Source organism: Nycticebus coucang, chromosome 1, assembly GCF_027406575.1.
Source record: "Nycticebus coucang isolate mNycCou1 chromosome 1, mNycCou1.pri, whole genome shotgun sequence".
Taxonomy (NCBI): domain Eukaryota; kingdom Metazoa; phylum Chordata; class Mammalia; order Primates; family Lorisidae; genus Nycticebus; species Nycticebus coucang.
This window is the reverse complement of record NC_069780.1, coordinates 154,779,890-154,802,179: the sequence shown is the minus strand read 5'-3', so window position 1 is coordinate 154,802,179 and position 22,290 is coordinate 154,779,890. Positions and strand designations below refer to the sequence as shown.

The following is a 22,290-nucleotide window of genomic DNA, read 5'->3' as shown; positions in this document are numbered from 1 at the left end:
CCACCTTGTTTCCAGTTATTTCAACAGCAGAGGGATGTGTCTCAGACCACCTAGGAGATCTGGTCTGAAATGTGGACCTCCTTTCCTGTATTATGATTCATCAATGCGCTGCCTTGGTTGTCAGCCTTTTTCTGAGGTAGTGAAAGTCAATGTAACACCTCAAGTAATTTCATCACCAGGTAATTGCTCAGTCCTCCAAACAGACGTCAGTGTTGGCTGCCATATGTAAGGAAAAGCCTTGATGAATGCTAGCAGGTGTGAGGTGTACATCACCCCGCCTGTTAACCCTGCAAGACACTGGTACCTGTGAGAAGGCTCTAACCTGGGAATGCTCAGGAAGAAATGCTTTCATCCTTAATCTGCAGGGCTATGACACTGACACTCACTTAACTGCTACTTTTTTTTAAAACTTAAACCATTATCAATACTCTTCGTGTTGCCCCCATAATATTTGTTTAGAAGACTGGTAATCAAGGTTAACTTCTGATGCAGTCTTCTCTCCCGAGAAAATTTAGAATAGCCAGAGACTGAGCCAGTGGAAAGGAAAAAAATTGCTCCCTTTTTGGAAATACATTCTCTTTTTCTGGCTCTTAGATATAGTTTAGCAAATTACCTCATAGAGTATGTTGAATCGTGTGCCCTGGTAACCAGAAAAACTGAGTCCCAGTAGCCAGAGCCTGGCAGCTCTAAAATTTGTTGCATTCTATTTCACAGTATGCATCAGGCCCAATATTTGCATTATAAAGAAAATGAAAACAATGTAATGTACACATTAGTAATGTTTCCACTGAAAAAGACTCTTTTTCTAAACTAGATCTAGATTGAGGAATGGCTATAAATTTATTTTATATTAGGTTACTGATAGTATCAGCATAAAATATATGTTCTTCCTTTCTGCCTGCCCCAATTCAGTGTTATATAACAGAGACACATAAAATTAGGAAATCTGAAGTTATTACTGATGTGATACAACATGGCAAAAAAGTCCAGTGTGTCTGTGCTGATATGCATGTCGAGTACAAGTGTACTTTAAACAGTATTATTTTAAACACATGTACCCTGAAGGAAAATTCCACTGGTCTTTCATTCCTTTGTGACTGATTCAGGCAAGTAAATAAAAATACAAGGTTTGTAATTTTTCTCTCATGTCACAGATTTCATTAAGTTTTTTAACATCTGAGCTATGATCTTTCCCAATTAAAAACGTTCACTTTTAAACCCTTGTGTTTCAACCCAATTTTCAAGTTCAGATCCCGCTGGGAGACATTTTAAACTGCTGATGTCTGTATCCCATCCCAGAGATTTGGTTTGACTTGGGGTGGCAGGGGCCTGGTCATCTGCACATTTTAAAAGTCCCCCTGATCCTTCTGATGTTACATTACACTGGTTTAAACACACAAAACTTCTTGACTCTTCAGAATTGGCATTTGCTGTTGTTACTTTCCACCAGGAAAGAAAAATCCGCCAGGTTTTCCACATTCACTGCTGCTAGAATAAAATATATGATTTATTCTTATGTTCCAGTCAACTTTCCAGACACTACAGCTGACGGCTGCTGCAGAAATCAACACCTATAACCCCCAGATATATGTAATCGAAGACAACATTGTCTCGGTGAGTGCATCACTCCCCACCCTGGGAGCACTAGTTAGAGTTTAGGGTAAACATTCCATTCCTGAAAACTTAGACTAGTCCTTCTTCTCAGCCACGTGTGCATAGAAGCATCTTACTTGACTTCGCTACTGAAACTTTAAGACTCTGCTGGTTATTCTGTTAAACTTTTGGCAAGGGTGCTTGTTACTGAAAAAGTTCAGTGATGCATGCCTCTACCCCTAGCCCCACCCTCCTCCCCTCACCCCCCACACCTTCCCACAGGCAAGCTGGCTTTCCTAGAAATGGGTCCAATGAAAAGGACAACAAAGGGGCTCTGTCTCGTGTCCGGGCTCCTTGGGGTCTCTTCTCCAGGCCTAAGCTCACACCACCAGTTCTTCCTCTCTCCTCGTGTTTAAGCAAAACTGTCTAGATCTTGGACTACAGCTTCTACATCATGCTTATTTAAATCATAAATTGTATTTTAGAATATTTTTAAAGTGCTAAAGCATGCTTAATAAATAAGGGTTTTTTTTAACAGTATCCCTTATAATTAGACACTGACACTGTATGGCATGCTCATTCATTAGGTCTTACATTCTAGAAAACTATAAAAGTTTCTCCTTGATAAAAAGCTTTTGCAGAGAAATGTACTTTCATAGAAAACAAAGACTCTCTGTTCCAAGAGCTGGCAGAAGATGATTTTCCTTTGCACTGACACTCTGGTTAGAATATGCCATATTTAGATACAGCGGGATTTCCATGCCTAGCTAATCTGCTGGCAGAGCCCTGAGCATTTTCCTCCCAGTGCTTGTATTAGAAGTTGGAAGGCAGTTTAGGACTCTGCCCCCAGGACCAGCTTGGCAGTTGGCCTCAGTCCATTGCTGCATCCTACAGCCTTAGTGAAAGAGGCAATGGCCCTGTGAACTCTGGGCTTCCCTCACCCCGGGCCTGAGAGTAGAGCTCATGGCCCTGCTGCCCTGTTCCTGTGTGGGGTAGATGATTCCACACAATAGAGGACAATTCTCTGCCTCTGGGGTTGGGGTCTTGGAGAAAGCCCATACCCTCTCCTCAGAGGATGGGGCCTGGAAAATCAGCATTGGAGCCAAAGGAAAGGGGTACTTCAAATTCAAAGTGCTATGAATGTAGCCGAGGGGAAAAGTATTATAGATTTCTTTTTTTTTAAAGCTCACGTTAGAAAAATGTAGCTTTGAGACAATATGTGAAACGCTACTAAAGTTTTGGTTTTTCAGAAAGCAGTATTAAATACATTAATTGGAAGTTCAAATGAACAATTTTAAGGAACCCATTAGACTTTTGTTTCTTGGTTTTCTCTGACCAATACTAATAAATAACAGAAGCCAATTAGTACTTGTGTCTATGGAAGTATTTTTCGTATCCAACCTTTGGATATATTTTTGAATAAGGTTTTGAATATAAATAATAACATGACACACCCTTATAGGTAGATAAGTGATTGCTACATTTATTTATATCCCTGGACCACTTAAAACTTTAATCCATGAAATGTTACACTCATGGGGTCCCTGAGGCCCAGATAAGAAAGCTGTGGAACAGAGAAAAGTAGGCATGACTTCATCGTCACTTTATTCATCGACTTAAAAATGAGAATACATTTGAGAATACAAATGAGAATAAATACAGTCACTAAGGTCAGCTCTAAGGTCAGCCCAGCCCATAAATGTGATAAAAAGCAGTTCATCTGCCACTGCAATTTAATGTTAAACCAAGTAAATAAATTGGTATTGTTCTCTTCTTTTGCTTCAAAATATAGCTCTTTAAGAATATTTCATGGGGAAAAAAAGAATGTTTTATGAAGAAAATAAATAGGTGAAACTCTTTCCCCAGTTAAAGAAAAGATCTTACATTTTTACTGCTAAAACTCAGGTCAGCCCTTCTCTTGGGGCCATTACAGCATCACAGAGTGTCAGGAAGTAGACAAAAGAATCCTTAAAAGCCTCAAGGACAACTTCACCCCTGAAAAGGTCAACTTGAGCCCTAAGATAGGATGTGCTGCATCCTACAGACTTGGTGAAAGCGGCAGTGGCCCTAAGATACTGCCTCTAGGTAGTATCTATCTTGAATAACATTTAAGTGAAATCCATATTTTGGAAATGCCATACAAAGTTGTTTAATCTTGATACATTTGAGTTAATTAGTTTGTTCTTTCCTAAGGCTGTTGGCTTTCACTCCAGGATCCTTCCACTTGCTGAGAATGCTTGCCAGAAACTGAAGTTCCTATCTCATAAATAATTAAAGAATGATGGAACACAACTGTAGCTACAAAATACTAATATAGTTAAAGGGGAAACTAGAAAAATTTTTTGTTTTTTAACCTGGACGTCACAGGCGCATTTTCTCTAAAAATTGTTCAATATTGGAGGAATGTACAAGGTTTGAGGAGCGCCATCATGCGCCAGTCATGCCACTGTTCTAGAACCATGGACCTTCATTCATAAACTCAGAGAACTAGATGAGACCATTTATCTTTTGTGGTGCTCAAATTAGTAACTCAGTTGTGAACATACATTTACAGATTCCTCTTACGATAATGAAACCCGCTGCAAAAGCAGAAGTACCCACAGGAGTTATAGTAGGAAGTATAATTGCGGGAATCCTTTTGCTGTTAGCTTTGGTTGCGGTTTTATGGAAGGTAAGAGAAGTTTCATACTTTAAAATGCAGGACTTCTGAAGGCCCCTGTCTTGAATTTGCTCCCAAAACAGTAACCTTAGGTTTTATATGGAACCTTCTCTATTATGAGAAAAAAGAAATGTAAATTTGTTTACAGTTTCTCACTCTTGTAAAACAACCAGTAAAGGTTTTGTATCTTCTTTTAACCTTCTTTTCACCCAGAGCCCTGAATATTTGTTCAGCTTCAGAGCGGTAGACTCAGAGAAATTTAACTGTATGTAATTCAGCAGAATTCTCTGGATATCAATTCCTCACTAAAGTGAGGACAGATAGCAAGTTGTAGTCTGTCTACCACGTTCTCCAGGGCTTCAGGGATTCCCAGGAGGTCCCCAGAGGAAGTGGGCAGCAAAGGGGTCAAGGGCAACATACCAAATAAGCGTTGGGTGGTAACAGTCTTACATCCTCACCTTCGCAGCTTGGCTTCTTCAAAAGAAAATATGAAAAAATGACCAAAAATCCGGACGAGATTGACGAGACCACAGAGCTCAACAGCTGAAGCACCCCGCACCCTTGGAGGGGGACTCGGCAGCATGCCAGCCAGGGCGTGTTGTGTGTTGTGAATGGATTTCTTTTTAAATCCCAGTTTTTTACAGTGTAACAGGTAAATGAGCCTGGCATTTTTAAGAGAAACTGCAGGTCAGTTCGGAATGAAAAAATTGTGGGTGGGGAGAAGGGGTATAAAGGGCAAAGACTTATTTTATATGAGGGAAAAACCGTAATCTTTAAACTGGCTGGTCCAGAGTTTACATTCGAATGGACATTGTGTCAGAAACGTGGAATGCTTCCAAGCATGACGAATTTTAAAGAAAAAAACAACTTTCTCAACTTATTTTTTGGGGACAAAAACACTGTCTTAAAATGCTTGTCTGTAAACAGCAACAACAGAAGTGGAAGTACCTGGTATAAAACTGAATAAACTTGGACCTTATTATATAAGTACTTCCCACTTACATATATAATTATCATGAATACTGATGTTAACCAGAGGAGGGAAAATCACAGGTTGTTTTTTAATTGATGCTACTCATCTGAAGTTGCCACAGAGGATACTTCTAAGTGATATTTTTATTTATAAACGAGGTAAAATTTGCTCGGTTCCTTCCAGCCCACAGCTGCCCCTTCCTCCCATCCTGCTTGAAACGTGCCTGAATAACCTGAATAACCGACAGGAGCTGAGAGTACAGCTCCCTACTGAGGAAATCTCCATTGAAGTTGGAGGAGGGGGCAATTCAGAGGCCAAGGCACAAAACTTGACTTGAAACACATACTATAGAACAACATTTATGATAAAATCCCGCCTGCTGGAGGCCTAGATGGTGCTAGTAGAAGGAAATGGAGGTTCCTTTTCCTTTGAGGATATACAACAGTTCCCTTTTAGAACTTGATTATGTGGCAGGCAGGGACTTAGGGAATTTTTGAAAAATGAGTGTAATTGCTTTGGCAATGTCCCTCTTCCTTTACTGAACCACGCTCTCTCCTCCTGGCACCCCCACATTATGGAAGCCCTCGTGAGCCTGCCTTCCTCTCCAGTGGCCCAGAGTTATCCACGTTCCTTTACCCTTCATCCAAGCTTCCACTTCCTCAGGACAGCTCCCCTACACCAGGTATTAGGAGGGAAAAGTTCATCTGTTTAATTCGCAAGCTTGCGGGAATTACTGTATAAACTCTAACTTCAGGGAGCTATTTTTATTTATTGCTAAACACGTAAGAAATATAAGCCTGAGTGAATTTCTAAATATTGGAATTTCAGGAAGTGTAAACAAGGTAAAGTAAAACATCTCAAGATTTCACAGGAGTTACAAACAAGGTGTTGGAAACCACCAAATTAGCAGGCACAGTCTCTGTGCTTGTCTTGTTTCCAGAGCACAAAACTTCCATTAAGGGTGAGTGTCGACTTGGGCAAGCCAGTTTGAAAGGTAGGTCCTGCAGGTATTTGGCCAGAGAGGGATGAGGCCCAGTAATCTTCATTTTAACAAGCACCCCAGTCACTATGATATGCAGGGACCACGCTGAGGAACCACCACCCATTTCTACTTTTTGCACCTTCTTTTCTCTGTTCTTGAGCCCACACAGTCTCTACGAGAGACTTGGAGGGAAAGGGTACGAGAAAGGGCAGTGGGAACGATTCAACCTTTATAAACTTCGGCGTCCTTGTTATAAAATGGGACGACTGAGTTGGAGCTCAGCAGTGACACTGTCAGTTTTAAAAGTCTATGATCTGAATTTCCTGTAATACAATAGAAAATCCTCCAAGAATTTGACTTGGAAAAGATGTCAGAAGAAGACAGATTTCTGCCATGTGCATGTGGTTGGCCTTAACTGCCCTCCTGGTCTGCCCTCTGTTGGCAGCCAACAAGAAAACAGCAACAAAACAATTAGCTGTAAAATGCCAGGGGCTTATAGCAGAAACAGCATGGTATGCCCTAGTTAGGTGTGCCAGAGTCAGTTCTTTTAACAGCTGTGCGAATTCACGTTTTCATTCCAATCAAAATATTTAAAAAGAGCAGGGAAACGAGTGATTAGGTTGACAAAAAATATTTAACCAACCATGTAACTACTATATATACACACATACAAGTTTTCCAATGTGCTATACAAGGAATTACAGCACATTGGTCCTTTCATTTTACTCTGCTCCACCTGGCTTGGAGAAGTACGAAACTAAGGCACATACACACAATAAGCTGGAAAACTCTGGCTAAGCCTTGCCTGCCTTAAGTAATCAGCCTCAATTACACCGTCTCCAGGAAGTGGCTGCATTACCCTCAAGTAAAATATTAGCCGCTCATCTCCAACCACTTACCGCACCAGGAAAGGGTTTCGCAACCTGGACGCTATTTCATTTTGGGCCAGGTGACCCTTCCTTGTGGAGGGCTGTCCTGTGCCTTCCAAGATGTTTAGCAGCACCCTTGGCCTCAGCCTCTCCGAAGCCAGGGAGCATCCACTCCCCGCAGTGGTGACAATCAAAAAATATCTCCAGACATTTGAGAGGAGTATCTCTCAAGCACTTTTAAGCCAAGGTGAGTATTCATCCAAGAGATTAAGGGGGGGAAAACATTCTTTTTAAGAAAAAGTTATGTGTTCTATTCATATTTTTTGCTTTAAAAGTAAGTAGAACATAGGGTGTAAAAGATGTCATGTTAAAATTTCCATTTTATAAATGGTGTACAGACAAAGTCTATAGAATGAGATAAAGACTCTGAATTGCTTCAGGCATGGCTACCACACAAGCATTATAAAATAGTAACATAGGAAAGTAGTTTAATGAGGAAACTGCATTGAGATTTAAAATTGTACATCACTCAGTTCAACAGCAAAATAGTAACTCCTAACTGGACAGAAATTTTTTGTAGCTAGTGCTGTTCTGTAATAGTGAAAGTTATCAATTAACTGTGAAGAATAAGGAAAACTAAAGCAATATAATTTTATGAATACTAAAATTCGTAAGAGAGGTATGAAATAGAATAAAGTTATCTATCCTGATACATAGCATTAGCCCAATACATGAAAATTTCATAAATTAAGACATCATTAAACAGAAGGGCAGGATGCCTTAAACTGAGATCCCAGATCCATCTTTAATATTTCAATTTTCACATAAAACAATTACATATACTACAATTCTAAGATTATGCCTTTGACTATCAAAAAATAATCCTACAATTTCTAGGATTATGCCTGTGGTGTATATTCAGACATACTCATTTTAATCGATTTGAAAGATAAAACATCTAGAGGTGAAAGATAAACAGGGGTAAAATTTGTAATAAATGAAAATATTAACTATTACTTTGAACTTGAAATGCAGCCATTATGTAAATATACTTTCATATGTACCTGATTTATTTTGGTGGATGAAGTCAAAATATAAATGTATATATTGCACAATTATGTTAGAATTGTAAATTTTTTGAAGAAATTATCTTGAATATTTTCCTTCAGAGATAATGCATACATCTTTAAGATGTGATATATTTGCTGTTTTTGATTTTGCACATTTTGAAGGAATGTGTTTTTCCTTCACCAAAACTATAAAAATAAATATATGCATGTTTGTATATCAAGTTGCACAAATCATTTGATTTCCAAGAAACGAAAATCAAATTGGAGTAGGAATTAACATCAACTAATAATCTTTCTCATATCAAAATATGAGAATCAAACAGAAAATGTTTATTTACTTGTAAACCACTCTTTTCACAGCACATTATTGAGAATCATTAAATTTGTTTCGAAAATAAAGCTATTTTCTTTGGGCTTCGGTTTTTACAACTTACACATTTGCTAAATTTACATACTCACTTGCTTCAAAACACATTCAAGACTCAAGAAGACAGAGGCTATAACTAGGCATATGGATTCAGTCTGTTTCATTTCCAGCAGAGACCACAAGGATGTTTTTGCAGGAGGCTTAAATGGCCCGTGGCTTACAGACTTGGTGTAAACCTTCCTCCTCAAAGTGTTGTTGCTGATAGGCAGCTGCATCACCTGAGAGCCGGTTACAGAGCTTGGATGTCAGGTGCCTCCCAGAACTCCTAAATTCAAACTGGAAGTTTAACACGATTCCCAGGTAATTCATATCACATTTAAGTTTGAAAAGCACTGTTCTGAAGCACTACTTACCCTCTGAGACAATATGTATGCTTGGAGTAGTGAGGAAACAACACCAGCCAAACTGCTGCAATATGCAGAACCAGTCATCTGCCTAGTTTTTTTTTTTAGTAGTAATCTTGAGCTTTAAGTATTTTTATTTAAAGATTAGATATGCTGAAATTAATATGCTGAAATTATGGAGTAAGACACACATCAGACTCACAGACTGCCATCACTGTACAGATGACAGATGAATGCACAGGATGGGTGGAAAGCGGCTAAGTGCAGCCATTCACACAAAAATGGCTCCCACTCAGGGGTCAGGTGTCGGGTGCGCTCCCTCCACCTCCCTGCCCGTCTCTACTGTGGTACCACCTTGTTAGGGCCTCTTACTTCCCACAGCACAAGTACCGACAAGTGTGTTGGGTGCACATATGTATATGTCACATAAAAACAAAATGTTGGGGAGCCGGGTGCGGTGGGCAGTGGTGGAAGCCTGTAGTCCCAGCTACTCAGTAGGATGAAGCAAGACGATGGCTGGAGCCCACGCTGGCTTTGAGTTCAAGGCTAGCCTGGGTGACAGGACTCCACTTCTTAAATAACATGTTTGAGATAAGAAGCTTTAGTTGTTTGTTTTCACAGAGCAGGTTAGGAAATGCTGTTAAAGACCTGTATTAAAGCTACCATTTTGTCCCATATAGTTACATGGAAAATAATTTTATATTTATATTTACTCACTTTTTAAACAGTAATCCTTTTATTTATTCTACAGCACCTGCTTAAAAACTACAAACTGCATTTTTTTTAAGTTTTTTTTTTTTTTTTTTTTTTATTGTTGGGGATTCATTGAGGGTACAATAAGCCAGGTTACACTGATTGCAATTGTTAGGTAAAGTCCCTCTTGCAATCATGTCTTGCCCCCATAAAGTGTGACACACACCAAGGCCCCACCCCCCTCCCTTCCTCCCTCTTTCTGCTTTTAGTAGCTATGAAAGATGTGATAGGACTAGGGTGGGGAAGGAAATGGAGGGGAAAAGTTGGGCTGTAAGTGTTACAACTACGTGTATCAAGTTTAATTTAGGAGATACTATTTAACACCAATAGCCCTGGGGAAGGAAGTGGAGGGGAAAAGTTGGGCTGTAAGTGTTACAACTACGTGTATCAAGTTTAATTTAGGAGATACTATTTAACACCAATAGCCCCAAGTATTTGAACGCATACAATAAGCTCACATACTGGTGAGGCAATGACAAAGCAAAAATCCCTGATATCAAGAAGTTTATGGTCTAGTGATGGTGATAAGCTACTAGCTGTAGTAGTACATCAAGTTTCACAATAAAATAGAAAGCAAAAAAAGGGGAGAGGACTCTTAGTTTTAAATGGGTAGTCAGAGAAGGCTCTCAGAGGAGGTTAAGATTGAATTAGAGACTGATGAGGTGAGGAAGCAGACTCGGAACATCTCCGATGGAAAGCGATCTAGAAGGGACAAGTGGGGGCCCTCTGACATCAGAGTAAGCCTGTCCAATACCAGCCACAGCGAAACAGTGAGCCTGGAGCAAGACAGGAGGTGAGGGCAGGCAGGGACCCCACTGTGGAGGACTCTGAGATTCTAGGGTACAATGAGCTATCAGGGGACTCTTGAGTAGTATGAGGAATGATCTTGGTCCACAGGCTAAGGCAAAAGTCAAAGAGAAATGGGTTGGAGCCTTGGACTATAGAAGTGGCAACAGAATAAGGGAGAAGTGGCTGGATTCAAGATATATCTGTGAATCCATTTTCTAATTTTCCAATAGGTTAACCTGGAGATCTGAGACCAATCCTCAAACTACTGCCTCTTGATCACAATTTCTCAAAAAATACTGAAAACATATTGACTGTAAACATACCAAAAGGATGGAAATAGCCACAGAATAGTTCACTCACTGAACATCTGCTATTACTTTCATTCAACGATGATAAAATCCTTTTTTTGTTTGCCACCTGTTCCAATACTTGAAATTTTAATTTCTTACTTCTTAAGTGAATTTATCTACCAATCACATGAAGTCACAACTTCAAAGTGACCTTGAAGTTTTACAGGCAGTCTGCTTAGAGGTTGTTTTTTTTTTGGGTTTTTTTTTTTTTTTTTTTTTTTGGCTATTCTTCTAATTATTTGAGCAGCTAAGTTCTAGAGATAGAAAGGCTGCATTTCACAGTGATCCCAGTTCCTTAATATCTCAACCACATTTAGCTTCTGCCACTCACTTCTAAGAAAGGGAGGGTCACACTGAAGACTATTTTAGTGCAATGCACCAAAATCTTTCAGGGACATTCCATCCTAGTTCCTGCATCCCCAGATTAACTCCTTAATCTCTGTATTGAAAATTAAAAGCATAATAGTCTCAGTTCCAAACTTAGAATAAAGTCTACTTAATGAAGCATGATTCTTTAAAAACATCTTTAAAGATTGTTCTATATTCTTTAAAAACTCAATAAAGATCTTCTAAAGAAGTATTTGGAAAAAAGGAAAATATTTGAGTAGAAAAATCTTGAAATCTACATATATCTCATACTAACATTACATATAATAACATCATCCTAATAAACGTGCATGTATAATCCTAGAAATGTCTGCAGTGGCCCAGTATCCTCACAATAATGTGCTTTCAGATAAAAGGCAACTTACTGACCAACACCCAGACCTCGTTCTCCAGGGAAGCTTGACAGAAGGTAGAGGGTACCACTGAATTGAAAGGGGAAGTGTGAGACCACACAGGTGACCCTAACTCAGTAAGGGAAAAAAGTGGTTATAAAGGTTATAAAAAGTGGTTATAAAGGTTAACCAATAAAAATTGGACCACTGTTTAGCATAAAAATATTTCAGAAAACTTAATGACTTCACTAAGGATAATGCTGCATAATCAACCAAAAAGACAACTATCTGAACATGGTTTAATAAGTAACCATATTAAGTTTCCTTCATTAATTTCTTTAATATCATTCACAAAAATGGTTTTGAATTAAATTTCAAAAATCAGCTACAAACCACCACATTAGTTTTACAATTTTATGCTGATTTGCATATGGATACATTATTGATAAGCAATAACATACAAACAGTTTTATGGTAAGATTATAGATTCTAAAGTACTGGAAATTTCCACATTTCCTATCAGGAAATAATTTAGGCATTATCACTAAATTTAAAAATACAGGAAAATACTGTTTTTAAACTTTTTAAATCATGCGTTTATTTCAAATATATATAAGTTGATAAAATCCATAAGATTGAGACTGTCTGATAATGACCTTTTATACTTTTCCAGTTCTGCCAACATTCCATGATGCATCCCTGATAACAATGGTATCAGTGGACGGAGGCCAGGGCGGGGAGGCACCTTCTAAGACACTTAAAGTCACTGAGAGGGGTCCACACCCAATGTGCGTTGAGTTACGATGAGACATTAGTCGCGGATGAATTTGTCAAAGACACTGTTGTTCACATTTAAATTATCCCATCTCTCCCCTAAAGTCCTTCCTCTTTCTCTAGTTCCTAAAGCCCTCCTTCTACACACTCGTGCACTTCGCTCTCTTTCTTTCTTTTCCTTTTATCCCACTGGTATAACACAAGAGATACTTACGTATGGCTTAGTACATAAGAGATACATATGAACATTTATTAAAGAGACTTCAGTAAATTAGCTTGATTTGTGCAGAACAAAAATAAAAATGATCATCGATCATCAGTGATCAATGATGAAAGTTCACCACATTGAAGACTGAGCACTCTAAAAATATGTGGTTAATCGTTGGATGCCCAAAAGCACTCTTTGTTTCTTTTCCAAGATGATGATGACTCTTCATACATTTCCTAGAAAACAGAATCACAACAGGTAATATAAATAGGTCATTTTTAATAAATGAAAATAAAATACATGTGAATTAAGTCAGATACATTAGCATAACACGGAAACAGAATAGCAAACAAAGCCATGTCTGCTCATTTCTGCTCATTGCATCATGCCACAAGGCCCCTGATTCTGTGACAGCAATGCTTTGAAGACAAAACAGGACAGAGCATGTGGCTCCCTGAATCTCCTGTCTCACTTGCTAACTTCCTTAAAAGAAAAATGACCCTAGTCTTTGCCTTTCCTTGCACATAAGACAATGTCTGATGGAGTGAGTATGCTTCTGTAACTTGTAAACAGAGGTATTCTTACACCCAAGTCTTGATGTGATTCTGCTCTAATTAATATAGCTTCTGAGCAAGCTTAATCAATGTGATTTTCCTCATCCTACACCCCACCACCTGTATATAAGCAAGGCCTCTGCCTATAGTCCTCAGTACGACATCTGAAAAAATTAATGGTAATTCTTTAGCTTACTTTTTTCTTTAGTCAACATCTATTTCAATCTGCACCTCTTTAACAATCCAATCAACAAGCAGAAAAATGAATAGACACCTTTCCTATGCTCTCAAATGGACTCTCAATCCAACTGCAGAAATGACAGACAGGAAGCTTCTAACAAGCCAAGTCGCAACAACAGAGAGGAATTATCACTTCATTCCATTCTGAGCCATAACAGGAGACATTATGGGCAAGGTTATTCAGGGAAAGATGGAAGGTCTTTAAATATTTCTAAATATGCTTTTCTAAAGGCAGGGGGGATATTTCTATTAGCCATGAAATTAAGTGACCATCTGCAGAGAAATTCTCAAATCGATGAGAACCGTACTCTGGTGTGTGCTGCTCTGTGAAGCATAAGCCCTGCTTACCTACCACTCCCTCCTTCGCTGTATCACAGATATCTCAAAGCACAGGCGAGAACTAGACCTACCCTAGAATTTACGATTTGTGGAAAGCAGGAAAGAAGATGTCACTTTCTCTTCCTACTCTCTAGTCAGGTTCCATTTCTGCAGGCAGAGGAATCCGAATTCAACTGTCCTCTGCACTTCCCCCCAAATCTCTACAAACAGAGAAAAGCAAAGGCACAGCTAGCTAGTCCTCAAAGCAGAAAAACAAGAACATGCCCAATTCCTGTGCCTTACCCTTATCTCGTTGGGCTCCACCTCATCCACTTTCGGTCAGCTTAACATCCATTCTTTCCTCCCTAGTAAAGAAAGCTATTCCTGCTCCAGCTTGAAGCTCATCTGGGAATGTTCTTCTCTACCTCTCCCTCTTCCAGAGCCTGTCTCATATTCTATCAAAACTGTAGCAGCCTCGTTCACAGTTAAGCAACCACAGAGCTTTACTGTTGCTTTCAACATTAACTCTATCCCCTGATCCCAAAGTGTTCCCTTATAGCAGGTGGTTTCAGGTTTTATTCAGAAAATATGGTCACAACCATCCAAGGCTGTGATCCAGAGTCCGACTTGCCCATCTCTACTACTGACTGAGGCTGCTGCGAAGGAGGGGAACCTCCCTCTTTAAAAGCCCCGACTCTCTGCTCCAGTCTTCTGACCTCCTAAGCTAGTCATTAAATCCTCAGCTTTGCTATCAGCCACAATGCTGTGGGCAACTGTAGACACTGAAGTATAACTCCGTATGTGCACAGGCACACAACAACGCCACTGTGACTGGGGAGAAGTTCGGGAGCCAGCCTTTCCATCCCTCTGGATGCTCTATTTAACCACAGAGCTACTTCCTCTTACTGACTGGTTTAACTTATGGACTGAAAACAAGCTGGAATTTCCTGTGTATGCTTTTAAATCTGCTTACTATACATCTTCTCAGAGATGGCAATGTCTCACCCTTTTTTTCCCTAAAGAGAAGGATCTCTAGTAAAAAGGCTTTTTTACCTTGAGAAATTTCTATTTCAGCCATTGCCTAAATAGGGAAGCATTATTCCCACTCTGCTAATGAAAGAGCCTCTAACTCAAAGGAATTCTAATCCAAGGGAAAGGGCTTCCTATATGAACTACTGAACAGTCCAGACTAGGGACTCTAACTGCTGCCGCTTACTGAGGCTTAGTCTATGCCAGGTATTCTCCGGAGAATTTATTTTTCATGCTTAACAAACCTGGGAAAGGAGGTATTATATAAAAGCTCTTTTTGACAGATAAAGAAAATAAGATTCTATAATTAGGGAATGAATACAAATATTATATGTACTCTTATCCCACACCCTTTATCTAAGAATTCCTGAGAAGGTCAGGTACACACAGAAAAATGAGATATTTTCTCAACTTGCCTTTTTCCATATGGGCACCTTGGCTTTTAAATAATCAATGGCATAATTCACAGCAGCCAGGGATGCAGCCCTGTGGGCTGAGGACACAGCAATGATGATGCTTGCTTCTGACACTGGGACCAAGCTTTGACAAGAAAAGGAAAAACATTTACTGTCACTTCTGAATCTTCCTGTTAAAGAATCTGCTAGACACACGGGGAGAAAAAAATCTAGTTACACATTCTTAGAACTGTACCATGGTTCTATTTGACTCAAACATTCCGTTAGAAAACAGTAATTCATCCCAGTGGCAGTCAGCAGAGGAGACGCTGAAGCTGATTTTGTAGCCACTTTGTCAGCCTCTATCCACTAAACTTGTTTGATGGGTACCAAGAAGAAAGGGGTCCTTTCACTGAACCAGCAAACATCTGACTCAAACAAGGCACAGTGCCAGGTAAGGCCTCAAGACACAACGATACTCCCTGACAAACATAACGCAGAATTAATACCAAGAAATTAAATTAAATGAATAAATATTAATGGACGATAACATTAACCACTAACAAAACTACTACTTATTAATAACATTATAATTATTAATAACAAAACAATAATAAAATTTGATACATAGAGTCTCACCTGCTGGCTTCTTTATTGAAGCCTAGAACTCTTCCTTTTTTAGTGGTACAAAAAGGAAAACTAGTTTAATGACTTTCCAAGGCATTTACAACAAAAAGAATCTGTAAGAGACTCTCGCGACTGGCCACAAAACACTCTCAGAAGGTCTCAAGGCCTTTAGGACACATTAGCACAGGCCCTATGCCCAGGGCCTGCAAGCCCAGGGACAAGGGCCCTTTGTCACAGTACCAGTGGCAACAAGAGTTCTCCCAGGGTTACAAACCACAGGCAATCACCAAAGGTACGAAACGCCATCACTACCTTCCCCCAAACCTTCCTCTTATGATAATCAAGCTCTTAAGAAAGATTCAAGAGTCAGCATTAGTACAAAGATAGAAAAACAACTGTATTTAGTTTTTAAATTGATAAGGAAAACCATACCCAAGTCTATGGAATACTGCTATGTGTTTGATTGGCCATTTTTGCCTAATTTCACTAAAAATCTTTCTGACTTCATTTTCCGCCATAGGTAGATACGCTTCATATTCTAAGCTGATGACTTTTTTCCCTTCAAAGTTATTTCTTGTAGTTCCTAAAAAAAAGGCAAAGAAAGAAAAAATTAAAGTTTTTCCCTACAATAGAAATAGCACATTAATAGAATAAAAGAGGATTATTCCTAAATAGCATACCAATTTGTCTAAAATTGCCTTGAAATTTTCTAATAAAAAAAAAAACTTACTAGGAAAAGAAAAGATAATTATCACAAAGATGAGACAGAAATAAAATAATATCAATTAAGCAAACTTACTTAAAACACTCATATGACAAACCTTAAAAGGAAGACATTTGTGCTCCGGTGTTATCATCAATCAAGTACATTCATTCTTCCCTCAGTATTTGGAAAGTACAAAATTCTCTCTCCCAAAAATCATGCTTACCCTACTTCTAAAAAATGCTTGTAATTTAATACAGTTTAACTGAAGTTTACTAAAATAAACAAGAACTTTAAAAATTTCCACCTACTACCATAAGTAATCTTGATTTATTGCTCAGTATCTTAAATCCTCTATTAATACTGAGCAAAGGACACACTTGCTAATTTCTACTGTCTTGTGCAATCAACAGATAGATGCTGTGAAAATTACAACTCACCTACAAACACGGATACCGCACCACAGAGTGGGGAAATCACCAACTTTGAGACTTCGTCTACTGAAAGTTTCTCCTCAGTGAATTTTATTATATCTTTAGATTTCTCCTTAACTTCATCCACATCTTTCCTAGAAATAAGATGTCAACAAATCTTAACTCTAGTACTAGAGGAAAAACACTGAACTTACAGGCTGTTTCAATTTATATTTTTTCTATGTTATGTTGACCTAAAAGAAAGAGGCTGAGGCACAAAATTTAAAGAGTTTACCTAAGCCAAAATGAGGGCAGTTACCTGGCACGCTTCCGAGTTGCCTTTGTTATAAGCAGGTTTTTAAAGGGAAAGGCAACAAGGAGGGTGCTGATAGGTAGTACAGTTGTTTGACAGAAATTCCCATTTAGTCCAGAGATAACGGTGATCAGCTATGATGTTTTATGGCTGCTGTTTCATTCCGGTGTCTCTCTGGGACTGATAATTTAAACAGGCTCACATTCCTCAGATAAAGTTTCTTTTCTTCTCTCCCCACACACAATTAGATGTGTTAGGAGGCATGACTTGGTATGAATGATGAAAGCGTAAAATGTTAGCAAAACTCAGTATCTTTATAAATATCTCTATTGAATGGAGTATGATATAAAAAAGGAATTCACCATTAACATGATCACTAAAATGCAATCTATCTCATAGGACAAAGCACTCCAAATTCTATAATCACTACTGGTGTCTCCCATCATGGGACAGTCGAGACACTGCCACCTCCCCTACGTGCCCATCACCTCTTACTGCTATGTTCCCAAGTACCACACCTTGAGCTGCCTTGTCCTTTACCCAAACAGAAAGCAGAAGTCATGGTGACTCTGACTCTAAGGAACCAGATTCCTCTGGTGCCCTGGCACGACCCCCAGGGAGTAAATGCGGAAATAAGGGAATGAACTCTGGGGTATTTATTTACCAGGTCTGTGCAAAGCTCTCTGCCATGCGTTTCTCTTAATTCATCAAGCATTATTACATACTCACTAAGTGCCAGAGACTAAGGCCAGGCACCAGCTACCGACCTAGGAACAAAAGCACAGAGCACTTTCTTCAGGGTACTTGTATTTGAATGAGAGAAATAAAGAATAAGAATAGAAATAAGACATAAAGAATAAGAAATAACGAATAAGAATTACAAATAGGAATAAGTTATGGAAATAAACAAGTACTGAAACAGTGTATGGGGGATGGGGAAGAGACTGTAAGGTCACTCACAAGAGGTAATATTCAAAGCTGAAACCTGAAAGATTAAAAAGGCAGCCATGTAAAGAAAGAAGGGACCCCAGGCAGAATGAGGGAGGGGCAAATTCAGAAGCACTGGGGCAAGTAACAGTGGGATGTGTTCCAAAACTTATCAACAAGGGACAGAACAGGACAGACTGAGACTGGACAAGTGGGTAGGACCTTGTAGGCTATGAGGAGTTTAATTATAAATTCTGTGAGGTTTTATCTGAATTGAAGGATGAGAGAAGGAAGGTTCAGAGAGCTTAAGGACTCATGCAAGGGCTGAAATTCCAACCAAGGAATCTTTTTTTTTTTTTTGGAGACAGAATCTCACTTGGTCACCCAGTAGAGTGCTGTGGCATCTTAGCTCACAGCAACCTCAAACTCTTGGGTTCAAATGATTCTCTTACCTTAGCCTCCCAGGTAGGTGGGACTACAGGCGCCCACCACAGCACCTGGCTATTTGTTAGAGATGAGGTCTCGCTCTTGCTCAGGTTGGTCTTGAACTCATGAGCTCAGGCAATCCACCCACCTCAGCCTCCCAAGTGCTGGGATTACAGGCATGAGCCACCACACCTGGCTTTTTTAGAGCGCCATTGTCACAGCCTAGCTCACTGCAACCTCAAACTCCTGGGCTCAAGTGATCCTACTGACTCAGCCTCATAAGTAGCTGGGACTACAGGTGCCCAATGCAACACCCAGCTAATTTTTCTGTTTTTAGTAGAGACAGGGTCTCCCTCTTGCTCAAGCTGTTCCAAACTCCTGACATCAAGTGATCCTCCTACCTCAACTTCCCAGAGAACTAGGATTACAGACATGAGTCCCATGCCCAACCCTGAATTCCCACAACTTCTGATTTCATTAATACAAGACTCCTAAAACCTAGCTGGCAAGTTCTAAAATTACATAATACCAATCCTGCCAAATGTAAACAACACACAATGGTTTTTTTTCTTTTAAATTTTGGATTAATCTGAAGGTACAGATGATCAGGTTACACTGATTGCATTTTTAGGTACAGTACAGGTTGTACTTGTGCCCTTCTCCCCAGAGGTCTGCCATATACCCTTATGCATCAGTGTTTTTCAACCTTTTTATCTCACAGCACACTTGAATCTATACTTAAACTACTCTGGCACGCTTAACTATGCTGATCAAAAAAAAAAGACTAAAAAAATAAACATATTTACTATGCTTTGAACTTCTTTTTGAAAATAAATTAATGATCTTTAAACATTTTTGAGGCACACCAATTGAAAATCACTGCCTTACATTGTGCCTATTAGGTGAGAGCACACCAATCCTCTTTCCCTCTCCCTCCTCCCTCCCACTTGAGTTTAATTGTGTTTTTCTCTTGCTTGGGCATGTATTTGTTTGTCTACTGGTTTCGTATTTCTTTGTCAATACTGTTAGTATTAAGTACATTGAATACTTGCTTTTCCATCTTGTGATACTTTACTAAGTAGAATGTGTTCCAACTCTATCCAGGTTGATGCAAAAGATATAAAGTCTCCATCTTTTTTGTGATGAATAGTATTCCATGGTAAACATATACCCCAGTTTATTAATCCATTCATGAGTTGATGGGCACTTGGGTTGATTCCACATCTTGAGGACTGTGAATTGAGCTGCGACAAACATTCTAATGTATATGTCCTTATGGTAAAATGACTTTTTTTCTTCTGGTAGATACCTAAGGTACAGGATTGTAGGATCAAATGGAAGGTCTACTTTTAGTTTTTTGAGGATTCTCCATACTTCTTTCCAAAGAGGCTGTATTAGTTTGCAATCCCACCAAGAATATAAAAGTGTTTCCTTTTCCCCACTGTTCATCAGCATGAGCAGTTTGGGGACTGTGTGACGTGAGCTATTCTCACTGGGGTTAGGTGACATCTCAAAGAACACACGATGCTTTTGAGTAATCTTTCTAATCTTCACAAAGAACAGCTGTAATCATCACAAGTACAGATATCCCTTTAATGGCAGCCCATAGTTTTCCAAATAAATTCCAAACTTGGAAAAATAGCATTTTATGACATTCTGAAATCTCAGTGGTGATATTGTGACCACAGATTCCAAATAAAATTGAGATACATATCTAACAAGGAATTCTTCTATTATTTCCAGACAGTGAGTCTGAAAAAGAACCTAAGTGTTAACATGTGGGGCAATCTGCTATACAGATCTATCCTTCACTTTTTGTGGCACTGCCTTCTAGCAGGGTAGGGGAATAAATAAGAAATACACAGGCATCCTTGGCTTGTTCCTTTCTTTAATGGAACTAAGCATTTGCCATTAGCATGGTATTTATTCTTGATTTTGAATAGAAGTCCTACCAAAAAGTCCTCTTTCATTCCTAACTTGCCATGAGTTTTTCTTTTTAATCAAGGAAGACAGTTAATTTCTACATTATTTATCCTTCAGTTGACAACAAATTAAGCCTCATTCAATCCCTTTGTACTTAAGCGTGATCTCTCCGGACTATACTGAAGAACGTTCTTACACATTATCCTACTCAAATATGAACTAAGTTGCTGAGAAAGACAAAAAGACGGCATGGGTCAAAGAGCCACCTGGAACACAGCTATAACAATAAAGCTGTTCCTTTATACTTGAACAATTTTAAGCTTTCTTTCAGACACAGTGATCTTTTGACTATGTATCTGTGAAATGTTTCTATATTTCTCTGTGCCCCAGAGAATATAACTACGATTAGAGAGTACATTTGAGAAAAAGAAAACAGAATCCAATGAGTTCAAATGTTGGCTCTGCCATTTATTAGCTAAGTGATGAAAGGCAAGTTTCTTAGCTCTTCTGAATCTGTTTTCCTGCCTGAATAATATGGATATTAATACTCCACTGTCTGGCACTGTGCCTGACACATAATAAGATCTCAATACACCACGTTAAAGGAACACAATAAACATATGGAACTGACACTAAACTGCTAGCAATAGTGTTGCTGCAGAGATGGTAGGGAGGTATTCGCAAGTCTGTCTGTACCAGTAAAACGGAAGTACTATATAAACAAATTAAGCAACCCACAAACAAGTTAACATCTGTATGGTCGTTCTACTAGAGACTGGTTCAGAAAAATAAATCTCACATACCTAGATGGCTCAAAAGCACTATCCTCCACTGATGGGGGGAATAATGGCAATTTCGTCTCCTGGTTGAAGCAAGAGGAGCTGGTCTCCAAGCTCGACATATTCTTGACGAACAGCAAATATCACCTGATTTCTAACATCGGCCAATCTGAAGGGGTAAAGTAGGAGTAGAAGTATCAAAACTGTGATAGACCTCAAATTCCTTCAGTTGCAATTAAAGATATTACATAAATATGACTAGACAAGGTCAGACAATTGCATGAACTCATTCTAGAAGTTGTGCTTCAGTCACCAGATGGCCTGAGGGAAGGGACTGTAGTGATATTCAGCAATGAAGTGACGTAGCCCTTTTTCTAGGATGAGTAATTGTCTGATCTCATATAAGGCAGGTGATGGTTTATGCCTGTAAAGATACTACATAAATATTACTGTGTAAGGAGGTGGTGGTTCATGCGTATAATCTGCCTTTGGAAGGAACAGGTGGGAAGGTTGCTTGAGGAGTTTGAGATCAGCCTGGGCAACAGAACAAGACCTACAAGATTAGCTGGGGATGGTGGCACAAGCCTGTAGTATTAGCTACTCCAAAGGCTGTGGTGCGAAGACCACTGAGCCCAGGTGTTTGAGCGTACAGTGAGCCGTGATCATACCACTGTACTCCAACCTGGGCAACAGAGTGATACCCTATCTCTTAAATATACATTTTTACTACATCGAGTATCCCCTACAAAATTTACTAATTAAATTGACTCTCATTCTGTGGAGAATTGACTCACATATCCACTGAAGGATATACTTATTTACTGCAAAGAATTAAACGGCTAACAACTCTTTATTGGGTATTGTATGTCTTGGAAGGCAACATTCAAACCAGGTCAAAAGAAAAGAAAAATGTTCTTTTTTTTTTGTTTGTTTGTTTTTTTGTTTTTGGCCGGGGCTGGGTTTGAACCCGCCACCTCCGGCATATGGGACCGGCGCCCTACCCCTTGAGCCACAGGCGCCACCCAAGAAAAATGTTCTAATCAGCACATGACCTCTCCAGAGGCTTTCGGTCCACACGCACAAGCATACCAACTACAGCTAGAAGTTTCGCACAAGACCAGGTATCTCCCTGC

At 39.2% G+C, this 22,290-nt stretch overlaps 2 protein-coding genes across 4 annotated transcripts in view; one reads left to right on the top strand and one right to left on the bottom strand.

The window, feature by feature from the left end:
* Nucleotides 1-12,388, top strand: part of ITGA2 (integrin subunit alpha 2) — a 118,989-nt gene extending 106,601 nt beyond the window's left edge. Inside the window, exons 28-30 of the mRNA XM_053590783.1 lie at nucleotides 1,525-1,614; nucleotides 4,148-4,264; nucleotides 4,719-12,388. Of these exons, the coding sequence (XP_053446758.1) occupies nucleotides 1,525-1,614; nucleotides 4,148-4,264; nucleotides 4,719-4,799 (288 nt within the window). The 3' untranslated portion in view covers nucleotides 4,800-12,388. The remainder of the gene's footprint in view (nucleotides 1-1,524; nucleotides 1,615-4,147; nucleotides 4,265-4,718) is intronic.
* Nucleotides 12,389-12,527: 139 nt separating this feature from the next.
* On the bottom strand, nucleotides 12,528-21,323 carry MOCS2 (molybdenum cofactor synthesis 2). Of its 3 annotated transcripts, XM_053590802.1 has the most exons (6): nucleotides 21,182-21,323; nucleotides 16,817-16,944; nucleotides 16,106-16,256; nucleotides 15,064-15,191; nucleotides 13,926-13,983; nucleotides 12,528-12,746 (listed from the first exon to the last, which is right to left on the bottom strand). In XM_053590802.1, the coding sequence occupies exons 1-5, from the start codon at nucleotides 21,277-21,279 to the stop codon at nucleotides 13,967-13,969; spliced, it is 522 nt and encodes a 173-aa protein (XP_053446777.1). In that variant the 5' UTR covers nucleotides 21,280-21,323; the 3' UTR covers nucleotides 12,528-12,746; nucleotides 13,926-13,966. The 3 variants fall into 3 exon arrangements, with proteins under 3 accessions (XP_053446777.1, XP_053446769.1, XP_053446784.1); XM_053590794.1 differs by lacking the exon at nucleotides 13,926-13,983 and having other exon boundaries at nucleotides 15,068-15,191; XM_053590809.1 differs by lacking the exons at nucleotides 13,926-13,983; nucleotides 21,182-21,323 and adding an exon at nucleotides 19,508-19,695 and having other exon boundaries at nucleotides 15,068-15,191.
* Nucleotides 21,324-22,290: the final 967 nt, after the last annotated feature.